The following is a 22,362-nucleotide window of genomic DNA, read 5'->3' as shown; positions in this document are numbered from 1 at the left end:
TTTAAGTCTCTCACTTACTTAACAGATTCTAGTACTTAGAACATTGATTAAGAAATGTCAAATAATAATTATGTAAGTATTTTTGCTTACAAGTGCCATGTTGAAAGTATATTTATCAAATGTATTCATATATTTTAAACCTAAAGCCCTCATAACAGATATATTTTATTTATCCATTTTAAATAATCAGCAAGTTACAAATATAATATTCATCAACTGTCCCATGTTCTTAATTGTACATCATCACCAACTTTACCAAGAGATCTGACAGCCAGTATTATAATAATCAGCCTTCATTTTGTCATCATCCTTCTGGTCACAAGTTGTACACAAATGTAGAGGTTTTTATGAATTTTTATTTTAAAAAATGTATAATGTAACCCTCCAAATCACAATTAAGTTTCTTACTTTAAATTAGTTTTAAAGTTTAAAATTCCATCCCAAGTTTTTGTTTTGTTTGTTTTGTTTTTTTTTACTTTTTTTCAAGACTAAGTAATAAAAATTGTACAAAGGCCAGATCTGATATGGTTTCCTATGATGTAACTTTTCCTTATGAATGGGATTTTCCTTTTGTACTGGAAGTTTCCTATTTTGAAGTGGGAATTTCCAAAAATTATTTTTAGAAGATTTTTTTTTATTGGAGATTACTTAATTGCTTTTTTCTTTATTGAGTGTAACAAATCTTTTTCAACTATAATTATGTTTATTTTCATTTTATAAACTTGATAAAGTAAAAGAAAGTGTCTTGCTTTATTTGGTCACAACTATTTATTTTGGTTTATCAATTTTATAATTATTTTTGCATAATTTTTTTCTGTCAGTGCCATAAAGATATTTTGCTTCATTCAGCTGATATTAAAAATTTATATTTTTGTATTGTTTTTAAAATTTGAAATTTAAAATTACTGTATTACTTTCATATCTCCCTCACCTATATTCTTAATCATTAAATTATTATTTTGCCTAATAAGTAAACTATAACTACTTACACACCGGTTGAAAAAATTCTACTCATTTTTATTTAGACCCTGCAATTGTTGAATTGGTTAATATTTTATTATTATTATTATTGTTGGATTGTACATTTTTAAACTTATGTTGAACAGAGGCATCTAATTCTACAGTATTATTGTGTTGCTATGGCAACCAAGCCCATGTGATGCACCACGTAAAGAATTCCTTTAAAATCTATTTATAACTTCCATTTTTACATTACATACATTTTATTTTTTTTATTATTTTTTTAAAAATAATTACATGTTTTTGCTTACTCTTGTTTTAAAATGAGTTTGTATGCCTGTTATTTGAAGGCTAATACTCACTTGTTCATTTCATAGTAAAATAGGCCTATGTTACATGTTGCTATTTTCATGTAGATATACAATGTTGTTTTTAACTAGAGCTAACAAGTCAGTCGTTTACAGATTGTTCTTTACACCAAACAATGTGGGGTTGTCTTAAGATGATAAATGTGTGCCTATACTATAATGACTTCAGAAAGGTCAAAGGTTAAATCTTTCTAGTCCAGGGCTTCCTACAGTTATAGACAATCATGATTAAACTTATTTATACTTATGAATATTATGTAATATGGAATGATGTAGCCTAGTGGTAGAGAGCTAGACTACTAACCCGGAAGTCTCGAGTTCGAATCCGGTTTCATGTCAGTAGAATGTCCATGAATCCACCCAGATCTGATGGGTGCCTAAGTCAGTTTAGGGAAATAAAGGTGGCTGGACATTGTGCTGACTACACTATCCCTTTATATGCAGAGGTCTTTGAAACAGATGCACTCTACTGGTATGTAATGAGTTTAGATAATAATGCATTTTTTAAATGATCAGAAAGATTTTGTTTTTCAATCTTAATAATATTGTTGTCTGATAAATGTTGGGTTGATGTTGTGCAATGGTCTTTTTAGGAGTGTCAGATGACAGTGTTGTCTGACATATAATATGTTGTTTGTCACATGACATGTCATGTGTCACTTGACCATGGCAAGTGTCACATTACCGTGTGTGTCACATGACCCTGTTGTGTATCACATTACCATGTTGTGACACTGACCCTCACCCTGTTATGTGCATCACCTTATCTATTTGTGTGTCACATGCATTTTTCATGTCCAGGTAGTGAGAGACTGACAAACATCTATGTACACAGAATAACAGTACATTCAGTGTATTTTTTTATTACAAACAAGCAGATTCATTATGTAATCAGGTGGGTTTTTCTTTTTGTCATCGAACACAATTTTTGTTTCTCTTTTAATTTAAGAGATTTTGGGAGTTTCATAAATTAGCACCATCTTCAGTGTTTCTTGGAGGAAATTAGCATAAATAAAACTTTCACAGTTGAAAATTATTTTTCGGATCGTCGTTATTTTTTAAATGTCTTTCTTTTTTTTATGTTGTTTTTGAACTACCAGAGTCGATAACAGAAAAGTAAATATACCGTGTAAGCAATCAAATGAATGTAACAGCAAGAACTACTGCTTATTCTAAAAATAGCCCAACTAGCCTCGTTATGAGAAAGACTCTCTGTTTGGATATCGACTCATGGGTCGTCTCCCATTAGCCAAGCAAGCCTCAACACGGCAAACTCCGACTAACTGGCGTATGAGAATATTAGCTTGTTTGTATCGGTCGCTTCCGTCAGTTAGTTCACACCATTCTTATCCCCCCCCCCCCCCCCAATAAACGCTGGGTAAACTCGTGCCCCACCGTCCAATAACCTGCTCGACACGAGGGCTCATGAGGAACACTACAAATATGGGCCCTGCTCATGCGCAGAGACTCATCACTACCGCACGTGCAAGTCGAAGCCATGATGACGTCTGAACATCAGCATGGGACGTTAGCAGTTTCATTCAGGCATCTCTTCGGGTCCCTAATCTCCGGAACACGTCCACCTCCCCCCCCCCCCCCCCCCAGGACGAAATAAATATAATGGACAGAAAATATACTTTAACCAGATTCCGCCCCAGTGTTTCTTCCATACTTTTTTCTCTCCGGAGTTGGGGGGGGGGGGGGGGGGAAGAGAGAGTACTTGGAGATCACCTGAGCTCTAGTTGAAGTATTAGATCACTTGAGCTCTAGTTGAAGAATTAGATCCCTTGAGCTCTAGTTACATCTCACCTTCGTTGAAGCATTAGATCCCTTGAGCTCTAGATACATATCAGCACCATGTCTCAAATGCCCCTTCCTCGGAAATGTCTGAAAGAAACACTGGCCCTTAGTCGCAGTCGTGTACCTGGGTCACGTCTCGAGATCTCATCAGCGGGCATTTTAAAAAAACTTTAGTGATCCCTAAAATAAAACAAACCGAAGAGAGAAAAAAAATAAACTAAGCTTAGATTTTGATGAATTTCGTTTCCTTCAATTCTCTCTTCTTCCTCGTTATTAATTTGCTACGTTGGACGGGATTTTCATCCAACCTGTTGCGCCACATTCACTCCGATTTCAGCCTGCTTTTTGGCTTTGCTTACATAGCCTTTGTCCGTCCAAAAACAAACAACAAGGCAGCGGTTGTTTAATTGTGGGGGTTTCTCTCTCCCTACCCCTGATATAAGTTTCCGCCAAGCGCAAGGGTTGCAGTGGTATTTGATCCAAGAATAGAAGATAATCAAAAGACATAACACAAACTCATAAAGAACACTCTAAATAGCTAAAGAGAGATAAATAAAACACATTAAAGCCGTAATAATTTAAGTTTTAAAAAACACTTAAGATTTTACTAGTTTAGGATAAACTTTAAAACATCTAGATATTGTAAGTAGGTAGTCCAAACTGGCGAAAAAGTGCGTTTTAGGGTCAGTTTTTGCGGTTTTCAAAAAAAAAATTTCACTACTTCTAGTTGTCCTATAAGAATAAAAATTATATGTCAATAAAGTTTAAGTCTTTATCTGTCGTAATCTGGTATTTTTATATCTGTAACACATGTCTGAATGTGTTTTATATTTGTTTGAAAAGTATCAGTTACGTCAACAAATTTCACCGTTTTGCGTGTACCGATCGACCCCACACTGTTTTATTTGGTCGCGGCTTCGCGACGAAGCATCGTAGAAGCATAATCTTAATGTCATTTTAAAGATCGAATTCTAGGCTGTCATTTGATGTATAAATTGAAAAAATAACTTGTTTATTTCATTTAAAAAATACAGATTTTAAACTTTAAATGACGATATATACACGGAAACAAACTAATTCTGTTTCAATTTTTACACCGATGTAAAGTTCAGTTTTATAACTACTTTGTGTTGTAAATTCAAGTATTTCTGATTTACGGTCGCGAAGCCGTACCCCCAATAAACATATAACCCTCGAGTCGACTTTCAGCCCCGAGTAAGTTGCTCGCCGAACGGTTTTAAAGGTTGACGACCGATGATGCTAAACGGATTTTACCCTTGCTAGAGCCTTCAAACAAGTTGTAAGTATCATTTTTAAAGTTTCATTTCCATTTTAATAAATGAATTTTAAGTTTAAATGTCAGTTTGGTTTAATTAGTACACGTTATTAATGTAAATTTGAACGCTTCAAGTCCACGGTTTTAGCGTGTGAACTACGCTTGTACACAGCGTGTGTTTAGACGTGAAGCTATTTAATTCAGGACATTCTAGGGACTTAAAATATGGATGCACTTAACTATTAGATGCTAGTGTTTACTAATTCTTTAAAATCTATTGACTGGGATCAATGATAGGGTCGTATTACTACAGTTTATCTGGACTATCACGTCAAAATTATGAATCGACAAATTCAAAATGGCCACCAGACTATCTTGGTTACTATGTGGACGAACTCAATTATTTACAGGGAACGAAGGTTAAATACTTATAAAATATTAATGAAACACAAAAGAAATGTATAATTATAATAACTATACATTTTTATCGATTTATTTAAAACAAAAGACACTAAATTTTAAGGACTAATGTGATTAATTTTTTTATTTTCTGTTGTGCACTCTGATTCTGATTCCCCTGCTGAATAATGTGAAATGGTCTGCGCCAGTCTCCTTAATAAAATGTACCAGATCAATTTTTAGATGGTTGTGCAATTTATTAAGATTGTACATGTTGTGACTTAGTTTTAAATGTTATATTAGTTGTAAGTGTAAGTAGTACTAGTAGTATTTCTCATTATTTATTTATTTTATATGCATATAATAGTAACAATGAAGGACAGTTAAGTTGTCCTATAGGATGTTGAGAACCACAGTATGGCATCTTCATCATTGGATATCTCAACCATTGTGGGACAAGCAACGATTATTTCAAATTTCATTCAGTAGAATTACTCTTAAAAATATATATAAAAAATATAAATTACTTTTAACAAAAAGGTGTTTTCAGGCTTTTTCATATGTTTCCAGTTATAGTCATAGGACAAATAGTAGGCCTACACAATAGGCTAGTAGTAAATTTAATTATATTTTATTAATCACTAAATCAATTGTTCGTTACATAGCTGGAGACATTTACGGTGGCCTATCCAGAACTTTCCTTACAAGGGAAGGGAAGAAGGCCAAGACCCCACTCCCCCCTCCCCCCTACAATTCCCAAAACATATTACTTACTCTTGATGCTCCACAAGATCAAGGTTGAGGGAAACAAGACGTACAAAGATGTTCCCCCAAAACTGTTCCCCCAAAGCAGTTATCAGGTTTGAAAAGAAACCAAAGCATGTGGCATCAACTGCTGCATCACTTGTAGGCATCACGTCTTTATTAAACTACATTACATTACATTTACTCTACTAAATTTTGATTCTGTTTCTCCTGCACTAGATAACTGTGGTATTTTTTAAAATAATATTTTAACTCATGTGATTTTTGAAAATAATTAACACATTTTTCCACGTCGATGTTACCAACACAATAATTTTAGAGTTATTCCAAAGCAAAAAAAAAAAAAATTGATTTTTTTTTTTTTTTATGAAAATAAAAGTGACCAAAACGCATTTTTGTCATTTTCAATTATTTTTTTACCTTAGAAAGACTCATTTTAGATGACTGAAAAAAATTGGGCATATATATTACAAACTTTGCAGCAACTTTACCAATTTCCACACTTCTATGTTATTTAGTTTAAAAAATATGGGTTCTCAAAAATGGCACTTTTTGAAAATCAGTTTTTTACCAAATTTTGCTTTTTTTAAAAATCGCATAACTTTTTTATTTATTGAGATATTTTTATAAAATTTGTGGCATAGACCTTACAATTAAAAGTTCTTTCATGACATACTCACTCCAGAAGTCTGCAATCAATAGTTAATTTCAGTTTGGACTACCTATTGTAAGCTGAAAAATCAATCACTAAATTATGAGATTCGGTAATATAAGTAATACATCTTAACAAAGCTAAGACAACAATCTAGTATTGTAAAGGGGTCATCCATAAATGACGTCACGCTTTTTTGACGATTTTTACCTCCCCCTCCCCTCCGTCACACGTCGTCACAAAAAGCCAGACCCCCCCCCCCCTAAAATGACGTCACACCTCAGCCTACAACCCCCCCCCTCAAAATTGCTGTTGAGTTTTTTTTTAAACATCGATATTTTTCCAAAATCTTGTCTGAACTCTGTCAAAATAGAGTATTTTAATCAATTCCTATTACAATTTATTAAAACAGTTTTCTAAAACGCAAAATAACGTCTAAAATTCGTTTTCTAACATTGCTTTTTTGTAATGCAAAAGTGTGACATCGCCATATCTGAACCCCCTCCCTCCCCCTCATCACACACCGTCACAAAATTACAGACCCCCTCCCCCCTACGAATGTGACGTCATTTATGGACAGAGTTTCTTCCGGGCATCTCTTTCTCTTCGGGGAGGGGGGGGGGGGGGGGGGAGGGCCCTCCCCCCCCCCCCCCCCCCGAACGAAATAAAATTTATATAATTTATATAGAAAATATTTTTAACGGTGTCCGCCCCCCCCCCCCCCCGAAGAAAGTCTACCGGCCCCCCCCATCCCCCCCCCCCCCCCCTCGGAGAAAAAAGTCTGGAAGAAACACTGTTTATGGACGACTCCAAAAAGTCCACGTGAAATGAACCTTTAATCAAGAATTAACATGTATATCTGCCATCCGGATAATACTTGACAAATGCCCCAAGATGGCGGCAACAAATTCTGTCCCTGTCGCTGCTACAAGGCAGTAGTTCAGCCTCGTTTTGGCCGCATTGTCCGCACTGCGCACACCAACCGTCATCTCCCGGTATACGGAAATAGTTTTCCTGACAACCTATAACTGTGTCAGAAGTCTTACTGCAGTTTTTGATGATTCTCTCGTGGTCGTATAGAATAGGTGGTGTGCATGGTTTGCAGTTAATGTTTTGGTGATTAGTTTCTGAGTTGAAACTCCCCTCAGGGCAAGCTTTGCAAACTGGCTTCTTGTCGTCTTCATAGGTTAGATACTCCCCCTCCTGACAGACAAACCCTGACGATTTCACGACACACCTATTGGTACCATCAGGCATGTACGTCACAGACATTCCGGTCATTGGACAACAAATCGTGTCCCTGTTTTCTGTGCAACTTTTAACCTGAATTTGACGTAACTTGTAGCAGTCTGTACAACGGCTACAATACACCTCTTCCGCGCTGAAGATTTGTTTAAAAAAGCCTCGTTTGCATCCTAAGATGGTGTCTTGGTGTGGTGTGCATTTTTTCACGACGGTTTGACGCTCAAAGATATTTGGTGCTGAACACGGTGAGCATCTAGTATTTTTGTGGTTGTCGTAAGGTGCGAAAGTTTCTTCTGGGCATGTCTCACAGTTGGAACCATTCACGTACTGACCTCTTTGGCAGTAGAAGGCATAGGAGGTTCCAACAACATACACCATTAAGCAGGCAAACAGAAAGTCCTGAATCATTTTCTTTTAATTCACTGTAAAGCAATCCTGTTTGGAAAAAAAATTCATCATCAAAAAATGTAAGAATTGTAAACACAAAAACGTTAGGATGATTCCCGATCATTGTATTAATACTCTGTTTATAATTTTGGGACATTTTCTTCCCTCAATTTTTCTTCTCGGCAGAATTTAATATTTGTTTTCACTAAGGGATCATCCATAAATGCGTCACGTTTTTTGGTGGATTTTTACCTCCCCCTTCTCCCCTACGTCACACATCGTCACAAAAAGCCAGAACTCCCCCCCCCCCCCCCCGCCTGAAATTATGTCACTTCTCCGCCCTACAACCCCCTAAAATAGCAGTTGATTTTTTCCTAAAACATCGATATTTTCCCCAAATCTTGTCTTAACTCTGTCAACATAAAGTGTTTTAATCAATTTCTATTACAATTTATTAAAACATTTTTCTAAAACGCCAAATAACAGCTAAAGATGCGTTTTCTAACATTGCATTGTTTCACGCTTGTAAAAATGGCATGCAGTTATCATTTTATTAAATCGACTAAAACTAGCACTTGAAATAGTCGTAATTTACTAAAACAAAAACCAATAGCGTATAACAGTAATTTAATAATTACTCTTACCTTCACATAAGAAATTTTTAAAAATAAAACATCGAAGATATAATACTCGACGAAATAAGAACTCGAATGTGTCCCGCTTCTAAATCAATCTCTCGAATATAAGGCTTTTACAACGTCGCAAACGAAAATCCAAGTAGACTACCCTCCCCGCACTCCGTACAGTCACGTGTGTTGAAGTGGCGGTCTGTTTCTATTAATGTTTTTATCAAGTTACCTTTCCTACCTGCGCCTTATATTAAGTCAAATTACCTGGTCTGTTGTGTCAGACACAGTCACACCCCACAGCGACACAACACAGTCACACCACAACTCACAGCCACACCTCAGAACTACACCACGCAGCTATACCACACAGCCACACCACACAGCCACACCACACAGCCACACCACACCACACAGCCACACCACAGCCACATCACACAGTCACACCACACAGCCACAGCACACAGTCACACCACACAGCCACACCACACAGTCACACCACACCACACAGCCACACCACACAGTCACACCACACAGTCACACCACACAGCCACACCACACAGCCACACCACACAGCCACACCACACAGTCACACCACACAGCCACACCACACAGTCACACCACACAGTCACACCACACAGCCACACCACACAGCCACACCACACAGCCACACCACACAGTCACACCACACAGTCACACCACACAGTCACACCACACAGTCACACCACACAGCCACACCACACAGTCACACCACACAGTCACACCACACAGTCACACCACACAGTCACACCACACAACCACACCACACAGTCACACCACGCAGCCACACCAGACAACCACACCACAACCATACCACACAGCCACACCACACAGCCACATCACAGCCACACCCCACAACCACACCACAGCCACACCAAACAACCACAGCCATACCACACAGCCACACCACACAGCCACACCCCACATAGCCACACCACACAGTCACACCACACAACCACACCAGATAGCCACAAACGGACAGCCATACCAGACAGATAACCAGAAGACAGCCACTCCTCAGAACTACATTAGATAGCCACACCAGTCACATAATCACACCAGACAGCCACATAGTCAGCCACACAAGACAGCTACACCAGACAGCCATACCAGACAGCTACACCAGACAGCCATTCCAGACAGCTACACCAAACAGCCACACTAGACAACTACACCTTACAACTCAACAACCTTTGTTAAACCCCCTTTACAGAACCACCACTTGCTCATAAAAAACGTAAGCATTAGGTTAATGTCTCTAAGTATTCCTACACGACCCGAACCGTCTGTTCTATCTTGCACTCGTATGTAAAACCAATCGCGGGACTCGTGTGTTTTCTCTAAACTGTCAAACATTCCTTTTGTACCGTACACAGGCGGAAATAAAAGTATGGAAATCTCCATGAGAAAAAAAATGACTGGCGGATGTTAATACCCATTCATTTTGTATTTGCTAGGTGAATCACTCAAGCTTAACATCGTACAACTAGCTGCATCCCGTGCTCCGCCACGGCGGTAAATCTTTTTAAAATATACCAACTTTGGAACAGAACAAAACAAACAAAGACACAACACAAACAAAACACAACCACAACCACAACACAACCACATTACAACCACAACAAAACTAAATACAACACAAACGAACGCAAAGAAAAAACAAAAACGAAAAAACAAACACAACAATCAACATAAACTCAATTTAAATGTAATCATAAAGGCATATTGCTCACAGTCTATCCCGTAGCGCCAAATCGCGCCCTTTCCGAGCGCCGGCGGAAAATTTCGATTTACACCCTCCCACCTCCCTCAAACTTTCGATTTCCACCCTCCCCCCCCCCCTCTTGCTACGCCTCTGTTATAAAACCCCTAGCTTTTCCGCAAATAAATTAAAGGCAGTATTTAGAATATCCGTGTTTTACCGACCATATTGCACTTTATAAATTCATGCATTTTTTTCACTACTTTTAAAAATTTACAATAAAGTTTCATGACTAAAACCATTGCGCACCTAATGAACGTGATGACTTAATATAGTAATGGAGAATAGTTGATTAAAAATTATAATTAGTAAACAGTACATTCAGTGAATAAAATAAATAAAAAATAGCCTTTTATCAATCAATGCTAATTATAATATTCCAACAATAATGCACTCTTACACGTCTGCATAATTTGCATTCACATTTTGCTAATTATATTATTCCAACAATTATTCCGTCTTGCAGATTTTTGCATTCACATTTTAGCTTGAGTTCAATTTATTTTTAAAATACCTCCCTTGGCAAAATTACTAAACAGTGTAATTTGATTTTTCTAACCTACAGCTATTATGTTATTAAAATGTATCCACTTTCTCTAGGAATATTAACGAAAACGATATTTGACATTGATCCTTTTAATATGTTTTAGCAATGTCCGTGTATTTAATATTCTCTTTACGTTATGCAAAATTGTACAAACAGTGGAAATTATAAAATAGCTCTATGCCGTTATATAAACAAACCCTACTCAATTACTTATAACGAGAAAAATGGCCCGTTGAGGAAGGGTACAACGGGCGCTAGGCTGATAGTGCTGTCTCTTTTCTCTAAACTAAAACCAACCCACCCCCCCACACACCACCCCCACCCCACCCCCCACCCCCACACACCACCCCCACCCCCCACCACCCCCACCCCAACCCCTCACCCCCACACACCACCACCCCCACCCCTCACCCCCACACACCACCCCCTCCACACACCGCCCCCCACCCCCCACCCCCCCAAAAAAAACATGTCTACCGTCCCATTCAACGAAATATAATTATATACTTTTTCCAGTGTCCGCCCCCTCCCAGAAAATTCTACCCCCGCCCCCGAAAATTTCAAGTACCCCCACCCCTCTCCGGGGAGGAAAAAGTCTGAAAGAAACACTGAAACCAACCCACCCCCCCCCCCCACACACCACCCCCCACCCCCCCCCCCCCCCACACCCTCCACCCCCCCCCCCCCCCACCCCTCCACCACCCCCCACCCCCAAAAAAAACATGTCTACCGTCCCATTCAACGAAATATAATTATATACTTTTTCCAGTGTCCGCCCCTTCCCAGAAAATTCTACCCCCGCCCCCGAAAATTTCAAGTACCCCCACCCCTCTCCGGGGAGGAAAAAGTCTGAAAGAAACACTGAAACCAACCCACCCCCCACACACCACCCCCACCCCACCCCCCCCAACCCCCCCCCCCCCCCCCCCAAAAAAAAACATGTCTACCGTCCCATTGCAAGAAAACCACTTTTTAGATTAGACACATTAATAAGCGGTAATTTTATTATATAGTATCGATGAGGAAATTTCTTTTGAGTTGGGGAGGGGGGGGGGGGGCTCAGACGTTCTTACGCGGGGGGTGGGGCTTCGCCCCTACCCGAAGAATTGTATGCAAGAAACTCTTCACGCAAACCATTTAGATTAGACAACATTTCCTTTTTAACACGTTTTTATTAACTCAGCTTCGCGTTTGTGTGTTTGTTGTTAAAATTGACATCGAAAATTAGCGCACTTCTGATTGCTCTATAGATCTGAAATTTGGCATGCAGGTTACTTTCGCCTAACAATTTCGGATGCAATCATAAAAACTAGCAATTAGAGACCGTAATTAGCTTAATTTAATTACGCCCCAAGGACCATAAAATTGAGGACATGATTTCTAAAGATACCGACAAGACTGGAGGCTTATTGACACAGTTACTTCGGCCCCAATCGATGTGAGCGCGCTGGCCGTGATCGTATAGTGGTTAGTACTTCTCGTTGTGGCCGCGACAACCCAGGTTCGAATCCTGGTCGCTCAAGATTTTTTTAGTCCGTGTATTTATAAACACTTAGTCAATTCATACTTAATCAAGTCATTAGATAAAGTAGAAAATAAACTATATAAAAAACTTTTTTAAAAACCACGTTTTTCATGTGTAGCAAACGGACTAAAAAGGAGAAAATAAAATACTTAAAAAAAACTTTAAAAAAAACCACGTTTTTCTTGTGGACTAAAAAGTAGAAAATAACTATTTACATACATTTGATGACAAAAAACGTGGGTCGGGCAGATGGGTCGGGAAATTTGATGGTGAACGTACCCACGTTTTTTGTCATCAAATGTATGTAAATAGTTATTTTCTACTTTTTAGTCCACAAGAAAAACGTGGTTTTTTAAAAAGTTTTTTTTAAGTATTTTATTTTCAATGTTTACGCGAGAATCAATGACGTCATTACATTACTGTGTGCACTCTCTGGTTTGAGATTATGTTCTACTCTACGCTAAATGTGTCGACGTCATATTTCGTTTTTCGAATTACTGTGCATGTTTTTAAATTGCTTGTGTTTTCTCTAGAGCGTTCTTGTCAGACAGAGCGTTCTTGTCAGACAGAGCGTTCTTGTCAGACAGACAGCGAAACTATTATTATAGAGACATAGCGTTCTTGTCAGACAGAGCGTTCTTGTCAGACAGACAGCGAAACTATTATTATAGACGAGAAAAATGGCCCGTTGAGGAAGGGTACAACGGGCGCTAGGCTGATAGTGCTGTCTCTTTTCTCTAAACTAAAACCAACCCACCCCCCCACACACACCCCCACCACCCCACCCCCACACACCACCCCCCACCCCCCACCACACACCGCCCCCCCACCCCCACCCCTCCACCCCCCCTCCACCCCCCCCCCCCCCCCCAAAAAAACATGTCTACCGTCCCATTCAACGAAATATAATTATATACTTTTTCCAGTGTCCGCCCCCTCCCAGAAAATTCTACCCCCACCCCTCTCCGGGGAGGAAAAAGTCTGAAAGAAACACTGGTGTCGCGCTTAGCCACTACGCGAAGAATTGCATTAAAGAAATTGCGAGAAAACCACTTTTTAGATTAGACACATTAATTAGGCGGTAATTTTATTATAGAGTATAGATGAGGAAACCACCCCACCCCACCCCCCCCCACACACACCATCCCCCACCCCCCCCCCCCCCACCCCCCACCCCCCACTCCCAAAACAATCATGTCTACCGTCCCATTCAACGAAATATAATTATATACTTTTTCCAGTGTCCGCCCCCCTTCCCGAAAATTCTACCCCCGCCCCCGAAAATTTCAATTACCCCCACCCCTCTCCGGGGAGGAAAAAGTCTGAAAGAAACACTGGTGTCGCGCTTAGTCACTACCCGAAGAATTGCATTAAAGAAATTGCAAGAAAACCACTTTTTAGATTAGACACATTAATTAGGCGGTAATTTTATTATAGAGTATCGATGAAGAAATTTCTTTTGAGTTAGGGGGGGGGGGGCTCAGACGTTCTTACGCGGGGGTGGGGCTTCGCCCCTACCCGAAGAATTGTATGCAAGAAACTCTTCACGCAAACCATTTAGATTAGACAACATTTCCTTTGTATTCAATGTTTACGCGATAATCAATGACGTCATTATATTACTGTGTGCACTTTCCGCCTTGAGATTATTTTCAACTACATGCTAAATGTGTCGACGTCATACTTCGTCTTTCGAAATACTATGCATGTTTTTAAATTGCTTGTGTTTTCTCTAGAGCGTTCTTGTCAGATTGAATTTTTTCTTATGTTTTCTCTAGAGCGTTCTTGTCAGACAGAGCGTTCTTGTCAGATAGATAGATACATACACAGACAGCGAAACTATTATTATAGAATAATAGTAAGCGCATACAGGTTTTGAAATTTGATTGTTGAAAAAAAAATTAATTATAATTTCTTTAATAAGTTGATTTATATCTACTAAATCTTAATTCAATACATCCAGACTGTGTGTGTAGACGATGAAATGGCGTGGCCGGGGTGTAGAGCTCTCGACTGCGGATCCCAGGCTCTAACTTGTGTTATGTCCCTGAGCTTACCTAGCTCAAACGGGAACCTGACTTAAGTTGGAAGTAAATCCCTACACTAACCCCTTGTGTGATCCATATACCGAGGTCACAGAAACAAGTGAACTCTATATCATCTGTCCTCTAGACCTCCTAGTTCCATATAGCATATCTAGACAATAGTCTAGATAACTAAACAGGCGCTCTTCGGTATTTGGGTGAAGTCTTACAATGAAATAAAGTGACAAATGTCTTTAGACAAGAGAACTGATAGAACAAGCTCAGCTGAATGTGTTCTACGGTTACCATGGAGATTCTTGGATCTGAGTACTTGCAAACAACAAAAACTGACTTGGGACCGCAAAACCACAAATTAACGCATCACGTTTCAGGAAAGTCACATTTCACGTCCGCTAAACAGGCAAAGTTTGCTGGGGAATGGACATGCATACACACACTGCAAGTCAATGTAAACAAGCTAAAGAACTCTCAGCAAAAAAAAAAAGTAAACAAGCTAAGGACTCTAACACACAAACGAAACATGTCGAAGATTCAGCCCTCTTCTATCCCCAACCCCAATTCGCATCACTCCGAACTCAGATTAACTTTAGACTCAACAGCTCTGGTTTGATAATATTATTGCAGTCCCATGCTAAATAATTATCCTCTATGCCTTCCCCAGCCACGTCCTTCAATGCAAGACACGTAACTACAACATCAGATTTTAAATGAATAAAACACCCGCATTTTCAGTAAAGTGAAGTTTTTTCTAAGCCGTAATAATACAACACCCGTGGATGTTCCTTAGCTAAAAAAAAATAACGAAATTAACAGCCGGCCAGGTAGGATGTAAGATCTATAATGATATTCTTTTAAACAGTAAGTTGGGGAAAAAAGTTTACGTTAGTTTACAGACAACATTCATTAGACAGAAGTTTGGTAAAGTCGAGATCCACATGTTAAATGTCAAGGTAACACTAAGTCAGGAAGTGCATTATATTTAGCCTTCGAAAATTTGTGTCAGGAAAGGACGGTCTAGCCCTCTCTCTCTCTCTTTCTTTTAGCCTTATATATATATATATATATATATATATATATATATATATATATATATATATATATATATATATATATATATATATATATATATATATATATATATATATATATATATATATATATATATATATATATATATATATATATATATATATATATGCTGTGTAGTTTAAATATCACCAAATGTTATCAGTTTTCGCAATCAGCTGTTTCTAGATAGGGACTTTATCATTAGAACTCGTGTTATTCAAAGGTAAACAATGCCGGAACTATTTCTAGGATTGGATTTCTTATGGGTACGCTGTGTGAAAATCTTAAATGTACATTGATGATCCCCCAGGTAGAACACACCTCGGGCGACTGGCCAGATGACAGGGGCATTTCGGGCCTCTCAGGGGGGCCACCGGTTACACTACCAAACATCACAGCCTAGGCGCCGCCCTTTCTTCTTCGTTTTTAATTAAGTATTATTTGTAAATTTGTTATGCGCCATATAGGTCGCGTTGACTCCGATGTCTGCCTGCTTTTCTTTTGGCTTTATTTTTGAACCATCAGAAAGTAATATATGTATATATATATATATATATATATATATATATATATATATATATATATATATATATATATATATATATATATATATATATATATAAACAAAGAAAAAAACTTTTGAACACTGCCAATCGATACAGCAGGCGTAATATTTACGTTCCCATCTTTTTGTTTACATCACGTCCTGTGATTGCAGATATCAGCCATTACTCATTGAACCGTGACGACAACCAAAAACCAAGATAACAGTGTTAAATTTAACAAATGTATAGAGACAAAGTACAAATAACACATTTTATAATTTTACGTTTTTTTAAAAAAAGACAGTTTTAGACTGATGAATATACTTTTAGTAACAAATATGGAATACTATTCGTGGATATTATTGTACATGATGATGGTATATATTTTTGATGTTAAATATAAAAACGGATTAACATGTTCCTAAAAATAGCCTTACGTACGATGACGATATAACTAAAACACTAGATACTACTCGACACGGCTGTTTGTAAACAATGATGTTGATCCTGTTGATCGTGTGTGTAGTCGCGAGCTCGCTGCCGTGTTGTCAGGCGTGTAGGTGTGACACGGACGTCCCCAGCAGACCCGTGCCAGGTGTCGGAGCCAGGTCAAGACGGGCCAGGGAGGCACGAGTTCTATGTGGGGCAGGGGAGTATCTCCGTCAAGGGGGTTGTGTCCCCTGCCCGGATGGAACCTTCATGACGTCAGAGATGTCTAAAGATTCTGATCACGTGGAATGTGTGGAGTGTTTGAAGCCAGAACAGGTGAGTATAACATTACTTGGGTAATGTATTACCTGGGCAGGTTAGTATAACATAAGGTGAGTTAATCTTTTACCTGTACAGGTGGGTATAACATTAGTTGTAAAATGAATTACTTTAGCAGGTGAGTATAACATAAGTTGGGTAAATCTATAACCTGAGCACGTTAGCATAACATTAGTTGAGTAAATATTTTACCTGGACAGGTGAGTATAACACTAGTTGGGTAAATCTATTACCTGTACAGGTAAGTATAACATTAGTTGAGTAAATATTTTACCTGGACAGGTGAGTATAACATTAGGTGAGTAAATATTTTACCTGGCCAGGTGAGTATAGCTTTAGTGTAGCAATGTATTACCTAGGCAGGTTAGTATAACATTAGTTGGGTAATGTATTACCTGGGCATGTGAGTATAACATTAGTTAAGTAAATCTTTTACCTGGACAGGTGAGTATAGCTTTAGTGTAGCAATGTATTACCTAGGCAGGTTAGTATAACATTAGTTGGGTAATGTATTACCTGGGCATGTGAGTATAACATTAGTTAAGTAAATCTTTTACCTGGACAGGTGAGTATAGCTTTAGTGTAGTAATGTATTACCTAGGCAGGTTAGGCCATTTTGTACTTTCGTAGAGTAATGTATTAACATATCAAGTGAATTCATTTTATTAATGTATGTAATACTAGGTAGTTGCGATCATTTCATAATTGAGTGGGATAAAAAATTACTTTGATATGTTGAGGAATAACCTAACTATTGAAAATATAGTTTTTAAAAAAACATCAACTTGAAAAAACATTATCAAATGGAATCCATATAATAGCCAGCAGACACTCACTGAGTAGTTGGTAATTATATAGGTCAAGATTCCGTATGGTCAAATGGTAGGCTAAAGGTCTTACCGAACCAAGTTAGGTTCGATGACTTTGGCCGTATGTGTATCAACTTTGTTGGATACATAACTCAATTTAGAGAAATTTGAGCTTATGGTGTCCACACTTAACAAAAAAATCATTTTTATATTAGGTATAAAACAGATAAACTCTACTTCCTTTGTTACTGCGAAAACTAATGTCGTGGAATTGGCTACTGTTATGAAACTCTAAAATGCTATACGCTATTGTTATCCTTAACATTGGCTGACTTCAAAATCGTGTTATTAACCTGCTTATCTGGGTAGTTTATCTGATTATGCTGTAATCTATAAATAGACCAACACTCATGATATAAATATAGAAACAACAACATGCTTTTAATGCCCTAAAAATATAACAACTAAATCCTTTTCTTTCTGTATTAAAGCTATGGTTGCATGAGTTTTTCTGCATAATTTGAACATAATCGTTCCAATGGGTTAAATTGAGCTGCAAGATTTCACATCAATCATGCAGACAAACAAACAAGGGGATTATTAGAGGCTTGTAAAAAAAAATAAAAGTAACTTAAGTTGTTGTTTTTTTTAGCGCAATTTCCATTCTGGAGAATTGCGTTTATTAACCCGTCATTTCTGGATGGATGGATGGATGGATGGATGAATGTGTGTCCGCAGCTTTAAGTCGTATCTCCTCCTCAACGAAGCAATATCGATGACTAGTTCCAAAAGCAATTATGTTAAGCCAGTTACGAGGATGAACATAGGCCATAAAAATTCCGGGTTTCTTTCATGGATTTCCCGTAAAAGCCAAAAAACCTCGAACAAATTCAGTATTTGCTACATATCTAGGCAACCAGACCACTTATCGACTTGAAACATTTACCAATCGATTCCTGCCATAATTTAAACCAATATTGCCGAAGAAAGTTTTCAAAAATATCCTTTCGTTCGGTCACAAAAAATTAATTAAGAATTTTTAAACTGAGCGTCTTGTAGGTTTTTAGCGCAAAAGCTGAGGATCGAAAGGATTTTAATGAGCGGAGGTTCGAAAGGATTTTTTAAATTTTTCCCCTTTTTTTTCGACTGATACGGGAGGCTACTCTCCCCTTTTTTTTCGACTGATACGGGAGGCTAGTTTCTATTTTGTTTTGAATTATTAAAACTACTTGTGTTGCATTATTTATTTGCTGAATATATGATTTATCTCGATTTAATTTACTTATTAATTCAAACGTTATTTTTGTACCCTATTAATAAGCTGAGGTTCGAAAGGATTTTACCATAGCGAATGAGCGGAGGTTCGAAAGGATTTTTTAAAAAATCTCGTTAATAAATATTTTTTCTATTTTGTTTTGAATTATTAAAACTACTTGTGTTGCATTATTTATTTGCTCAATATATGATTTATCTCGATTTAATTTACTTATTAAATCAAACGTTATTTTTGTACCCTATTAATAAGCTGAGGTTCGATATAAGGAAATTGCGCTAAAATTGTCACTAGACTTTTTAATTAACTTGTTTACCTAGAATAATTTTAAAAATTTTAATCGCATATGTTATTTTAATTATAAAATTTAAAATGATAGTGTTTTTTATAAACTTTTTTTGTTTAAAATGGTTTCGTCAATTTCCTTAAGTATGAGGTCATCAAGACACACTGTACCCCGACCAGAGACACAGAAGTGACATGCGCAGACGGCACCTACAACAAGTGCTACAGGGACTTCATCGGCAAATGCTCTCGCTACTGTGAGCGGTGTGATGTCTGCGGGTTGGGTTCGAATCTCTACAAGAAATATGAGCTCCAACCCTGCAAGGGAGACAACAATACCGTGTGCTGTCCAAGGGGGGATATGGTTGTGATCAACGGCGACTGTCAGCTGCCTTTAAGTTGTGGGGAGGGTTTCTACAAAACCAGAATCAACGGAGTCGAGACGTGTCTGAAATGTGACGTATGCGGTGAAGGGAATCACAAGTTGGAACCGTATGTGGTAAGGGCGTGTAATCAGGGAGAAAATACCATCTGCTGTCCGGAACCGGATATGGTGTTAAGGCACGGATCCTGCGTAAGAGACAGCAAAGCGGAAGTAGAATTGTCAGATAATACAACAAATGTAAATAGGACAACAGAACAGATAAATGTAGACAACAATGTCACTACAGTGAAAGGTAAGAAGTCGTGTTTGGGCTAAACATGTATACACAGTGTGCATATATATATATATATATATATATATATATATATATATATATATATATATATATTACATATATATATATTATACATATTATACATATAGCATACTCCATATATTACATATTATATTATATATATGTATATATATATATATATATATATATATATATATATATATATATATATATATATATATATATATATATATATATATATATCAGTGGCGGAACTAGAAAAAAGGGCCACCCCGCAAAGAAATTTTTTGGGCCCCATATATATATATATATATATATATATATATATATATATATATATATATATATATATATATATATATATATATATATATATATATATAAAGATATAAACAAAATATGAAAATACCAACATAGAATATTCGTTTCGGGCTTGTTCGAGTTTCAGAAAAATAAATTGGAAATACCTCTTTTTTTTTTTAAATTTAAACAAGTTTCAACAATACGTCATTTGTGTGAGTGATATTGAAAATCTCTGTTTTAATGCATATTTGCTATAATACTTCCTGTCTGTTAGTCGGTAAAAATAATATTAAGTATAAAAGTTGTCTATGTGAATGGTTTCTCGCGTTATGTTTATTTTTGTTTGTTTTTTTGTATTTATATTATTAGTTTCAAATACATTTCCTTTTAATGCTTTGTCATTCTTTATTATGCATTTTTTTAAAAATAATAATTAAGAGAAAAAATTGCTTTTTAATTTGTTTAGTGCAAATCTATTAAAAGGTGCTTAAGTGCACACATATTTGACTATTTAAAAAAGGGAAATAATTCATGGAAGTGGTTTGAACGTTTGCCTATCTTTCACGCGTTGGATTTATTTTCAAAGAATTTTGCCGACAACAGCATGTTTGATTGTAGGAGAAAGTGGACTGGTGCTGATGTATATAGAATAAACATAATGAAAACGCAGCTACAATATTCTTTTTACAAAACAACCATCAAGTCAAAAATGCAAAAAAAAATATTTTTTTAACTGTAAAAAAATTGATTTTGGTCGGCTGTGGGCCCCTAAACTGCCCGCCCCCCCCCCCACCCCACATTGCGGGGTCTGGCGGCACTGTAGTTCCGCCCCTGATATATATATATATATATATATATATATATATATATATATATATATATATATATATATATATATATATATTATACTGTTTAATTTTTTTTATTTACATTCCTTTTAGAATTGACAGAAAATCAAGCGCCAAGAATTTTGGGAATCTTTATTTTAATATTTGGTGTCCTTGTGTTAATTGCAATCATTGTCGTTGCTTTAATCAAGGATTAAGTTGTATGTTAAAATAAGTGACTTCACGTGACTTTTGTGTTATGAATGTAGAACATTTAAAAATGAAGAAAATACAAAAATGCTTAGAAGATTTTAGAAAATTTAATATAACGGCACAAATTTAAGTTTATTTTAACTTAAAATTATTATTAGAAGACCTCATTAAGTCTAATTTTTACATCTAAAATTTTATGAAATACCTTAGCTTTTGTTATTAAGAATTAATAAATCAATAAATTTCATGGCTATAGTTTGGATAAATTAGTATCAACTTTTTCAATATGTAAAGCTTTACATCCTCTATTTAGTATTTAGGTATCTCAATTAAGCTTTAGCCGAAATCTTAATTCATTCTTTTAATTTTTTAAAATAGATTTTCTCTGTGTTTTACATTTGTTTATACAAAAGTTCTATTAGAACAATTACTCTTGAAACTTAAAGAATATGTTACTAGGAGATTAATCTAGTTCCTGCTATATTTTTTTAAATAACTTTTTGATCAGTATTTTAGAAACAAAATAATTTTTTTCTCTTCTTAAAAGTAACATTTGTTAATTATCATTATCAAATGTCGTGTCATTTCAAATGCTAAAGAATATATTTTGTGTAGTTGTCTAATTTTTCATTTAACTAATTATTTATTGACATTCCGTCATTCTTTCTAATACAAACTAATTTTAATTGATGTGCTCAATTTAACATGGAAAACTTCATTTCCTAAAAAGTTGCAACCTTCTTAATGAATTTTCGAGTTTAACTACAATTTTTTTAAACATGCCTTAAAACACAACTCGTGTTCCAATTTTTTTCTTGACAATCAGACTTTAAAAAAGAATCCTTGCAAAAAAAAACGTATATACCTCAAAACAGGGGCGTAGTGAGGGGGGGGGGGGTGCGGACCGCACCGGGTGTCACCATTCAGGGGGGGTGACACCAAGGCAAAATATAACAAAATATATAGAGAAAAATTTGAGGGGGGGGGGTGCAAAATCGAAAGTTTGAGGGGGGGGTGCAAATCGAAAGTTTGAGGGGGGTGCAAATCGAAAACTTGAAAGTTTGTCCCCGGGAAGGGTTGCTACGCCTCTGGGGGGGTGACACCATTAAGTGCCGCACCGGGTGACACCCGACCTCGCTACGCCACTGCCTCAAAACAATAACATTTTTGAAATCTCTTTTGATAAGTTTTATAA

The 22,362-nt window shown here is 36.8% G+C and overlaps 2 protein-coding genes across 2 annotated transcripts; one reads left to right on the top strand and one right to left on the bottom strand.

Moving 5' to 3' along the window:
- Positions 1-7,035: 7,035 nt before the first annotated feature.
- LOC131954905 (tumor necrosis factor receptor superfamily member 16-like) lies at positions 7,036-7,882 on the bottom strand. Its single transcript, XM_059318729.1, has one exon. The coding sequence runs from the start codon at positions 7,871-7,873 to the stop codon at positions 7,067-7,069; it is 807 nt and encodes a 268-aa protein (XP_059174712.1). The 5' UTR covers positions 7,874-7,882; the 3' UTR covers positions 7,036-7,066.
- An 8,583-nt stretch (positions 7,883-16,465) lies between these two features.
- LOC131954887 (uncharacterized) lies at positions 16,466-22,037 on the top strand. The gene is made up of 3 exons (XM_059318706.1): positions 16,466-16,774; positions 19,290-19,821; positions 21,069-22,037. Exons 1-3 carry the CDS (start codon positions 16,505-16,507, stop codon positions 21,170-21,172), a joined length of 906 nt encoding a protein of 301 aa, XP_059174689.1. The 5' UTR covers positions 16,466-16,504; the 3' UTR covers positions 21,173-22,037.
- The last annotated feature ends 325 nt before the right edge of the window (positions 22,038-22,362 follow it).

This window comes from Physella acuta, unplaced genomic scaffold (genome assembly GCF_028476545.2).
Source record: "Physella acuta isolate Inbredline_101_S28 unplaced genomic scaffold, ASM2847654v3 ptg001038l, whole genome shotgun sequence".
NCBI lineage: Eukaryota > Metazoa > Mollusca > Gastropoda > Physidae > Physella > Physella acuta.
The sequence above is the reverse complement of the archived record's forward strand: the minus strand, read 5'-3'. Positions and strand labels throughout refer to the sequence as shown.

Excerpts from the sequence above, each read along its gene's own strand:
- LOC131954905 (XM_059318729.1), bottom strand. The coding sequence starts at position 7,873 with ATGATTCAGGACTTTCTGTTTGCCTGCTTAATGGTGTATGTTGTTGGA.
- LOC131954887 (XM_059318706.1), top strand. The coding sequence starts at position 16,505 with ATGATGTTGATCCTGTTGATCGTGTGTGTAGTCGCGAGCTCGCTGCCG. Across the intron at positions 16,775-19,289 it reads AGTGTTTGAAGCCAGAACAG|TATGAGGTCATCAAGACACA; the intron begins GTGAGTATAACA and ends AATTTCCTTAAG. Across the intron at positions 19,822-21,068 it reads CAATGTCACTACAGTGAAAG|AATTGACAGAAAATCAAGCG; the intron begins GTAAGAAGTCGT and ends CATTCCTTTTAG.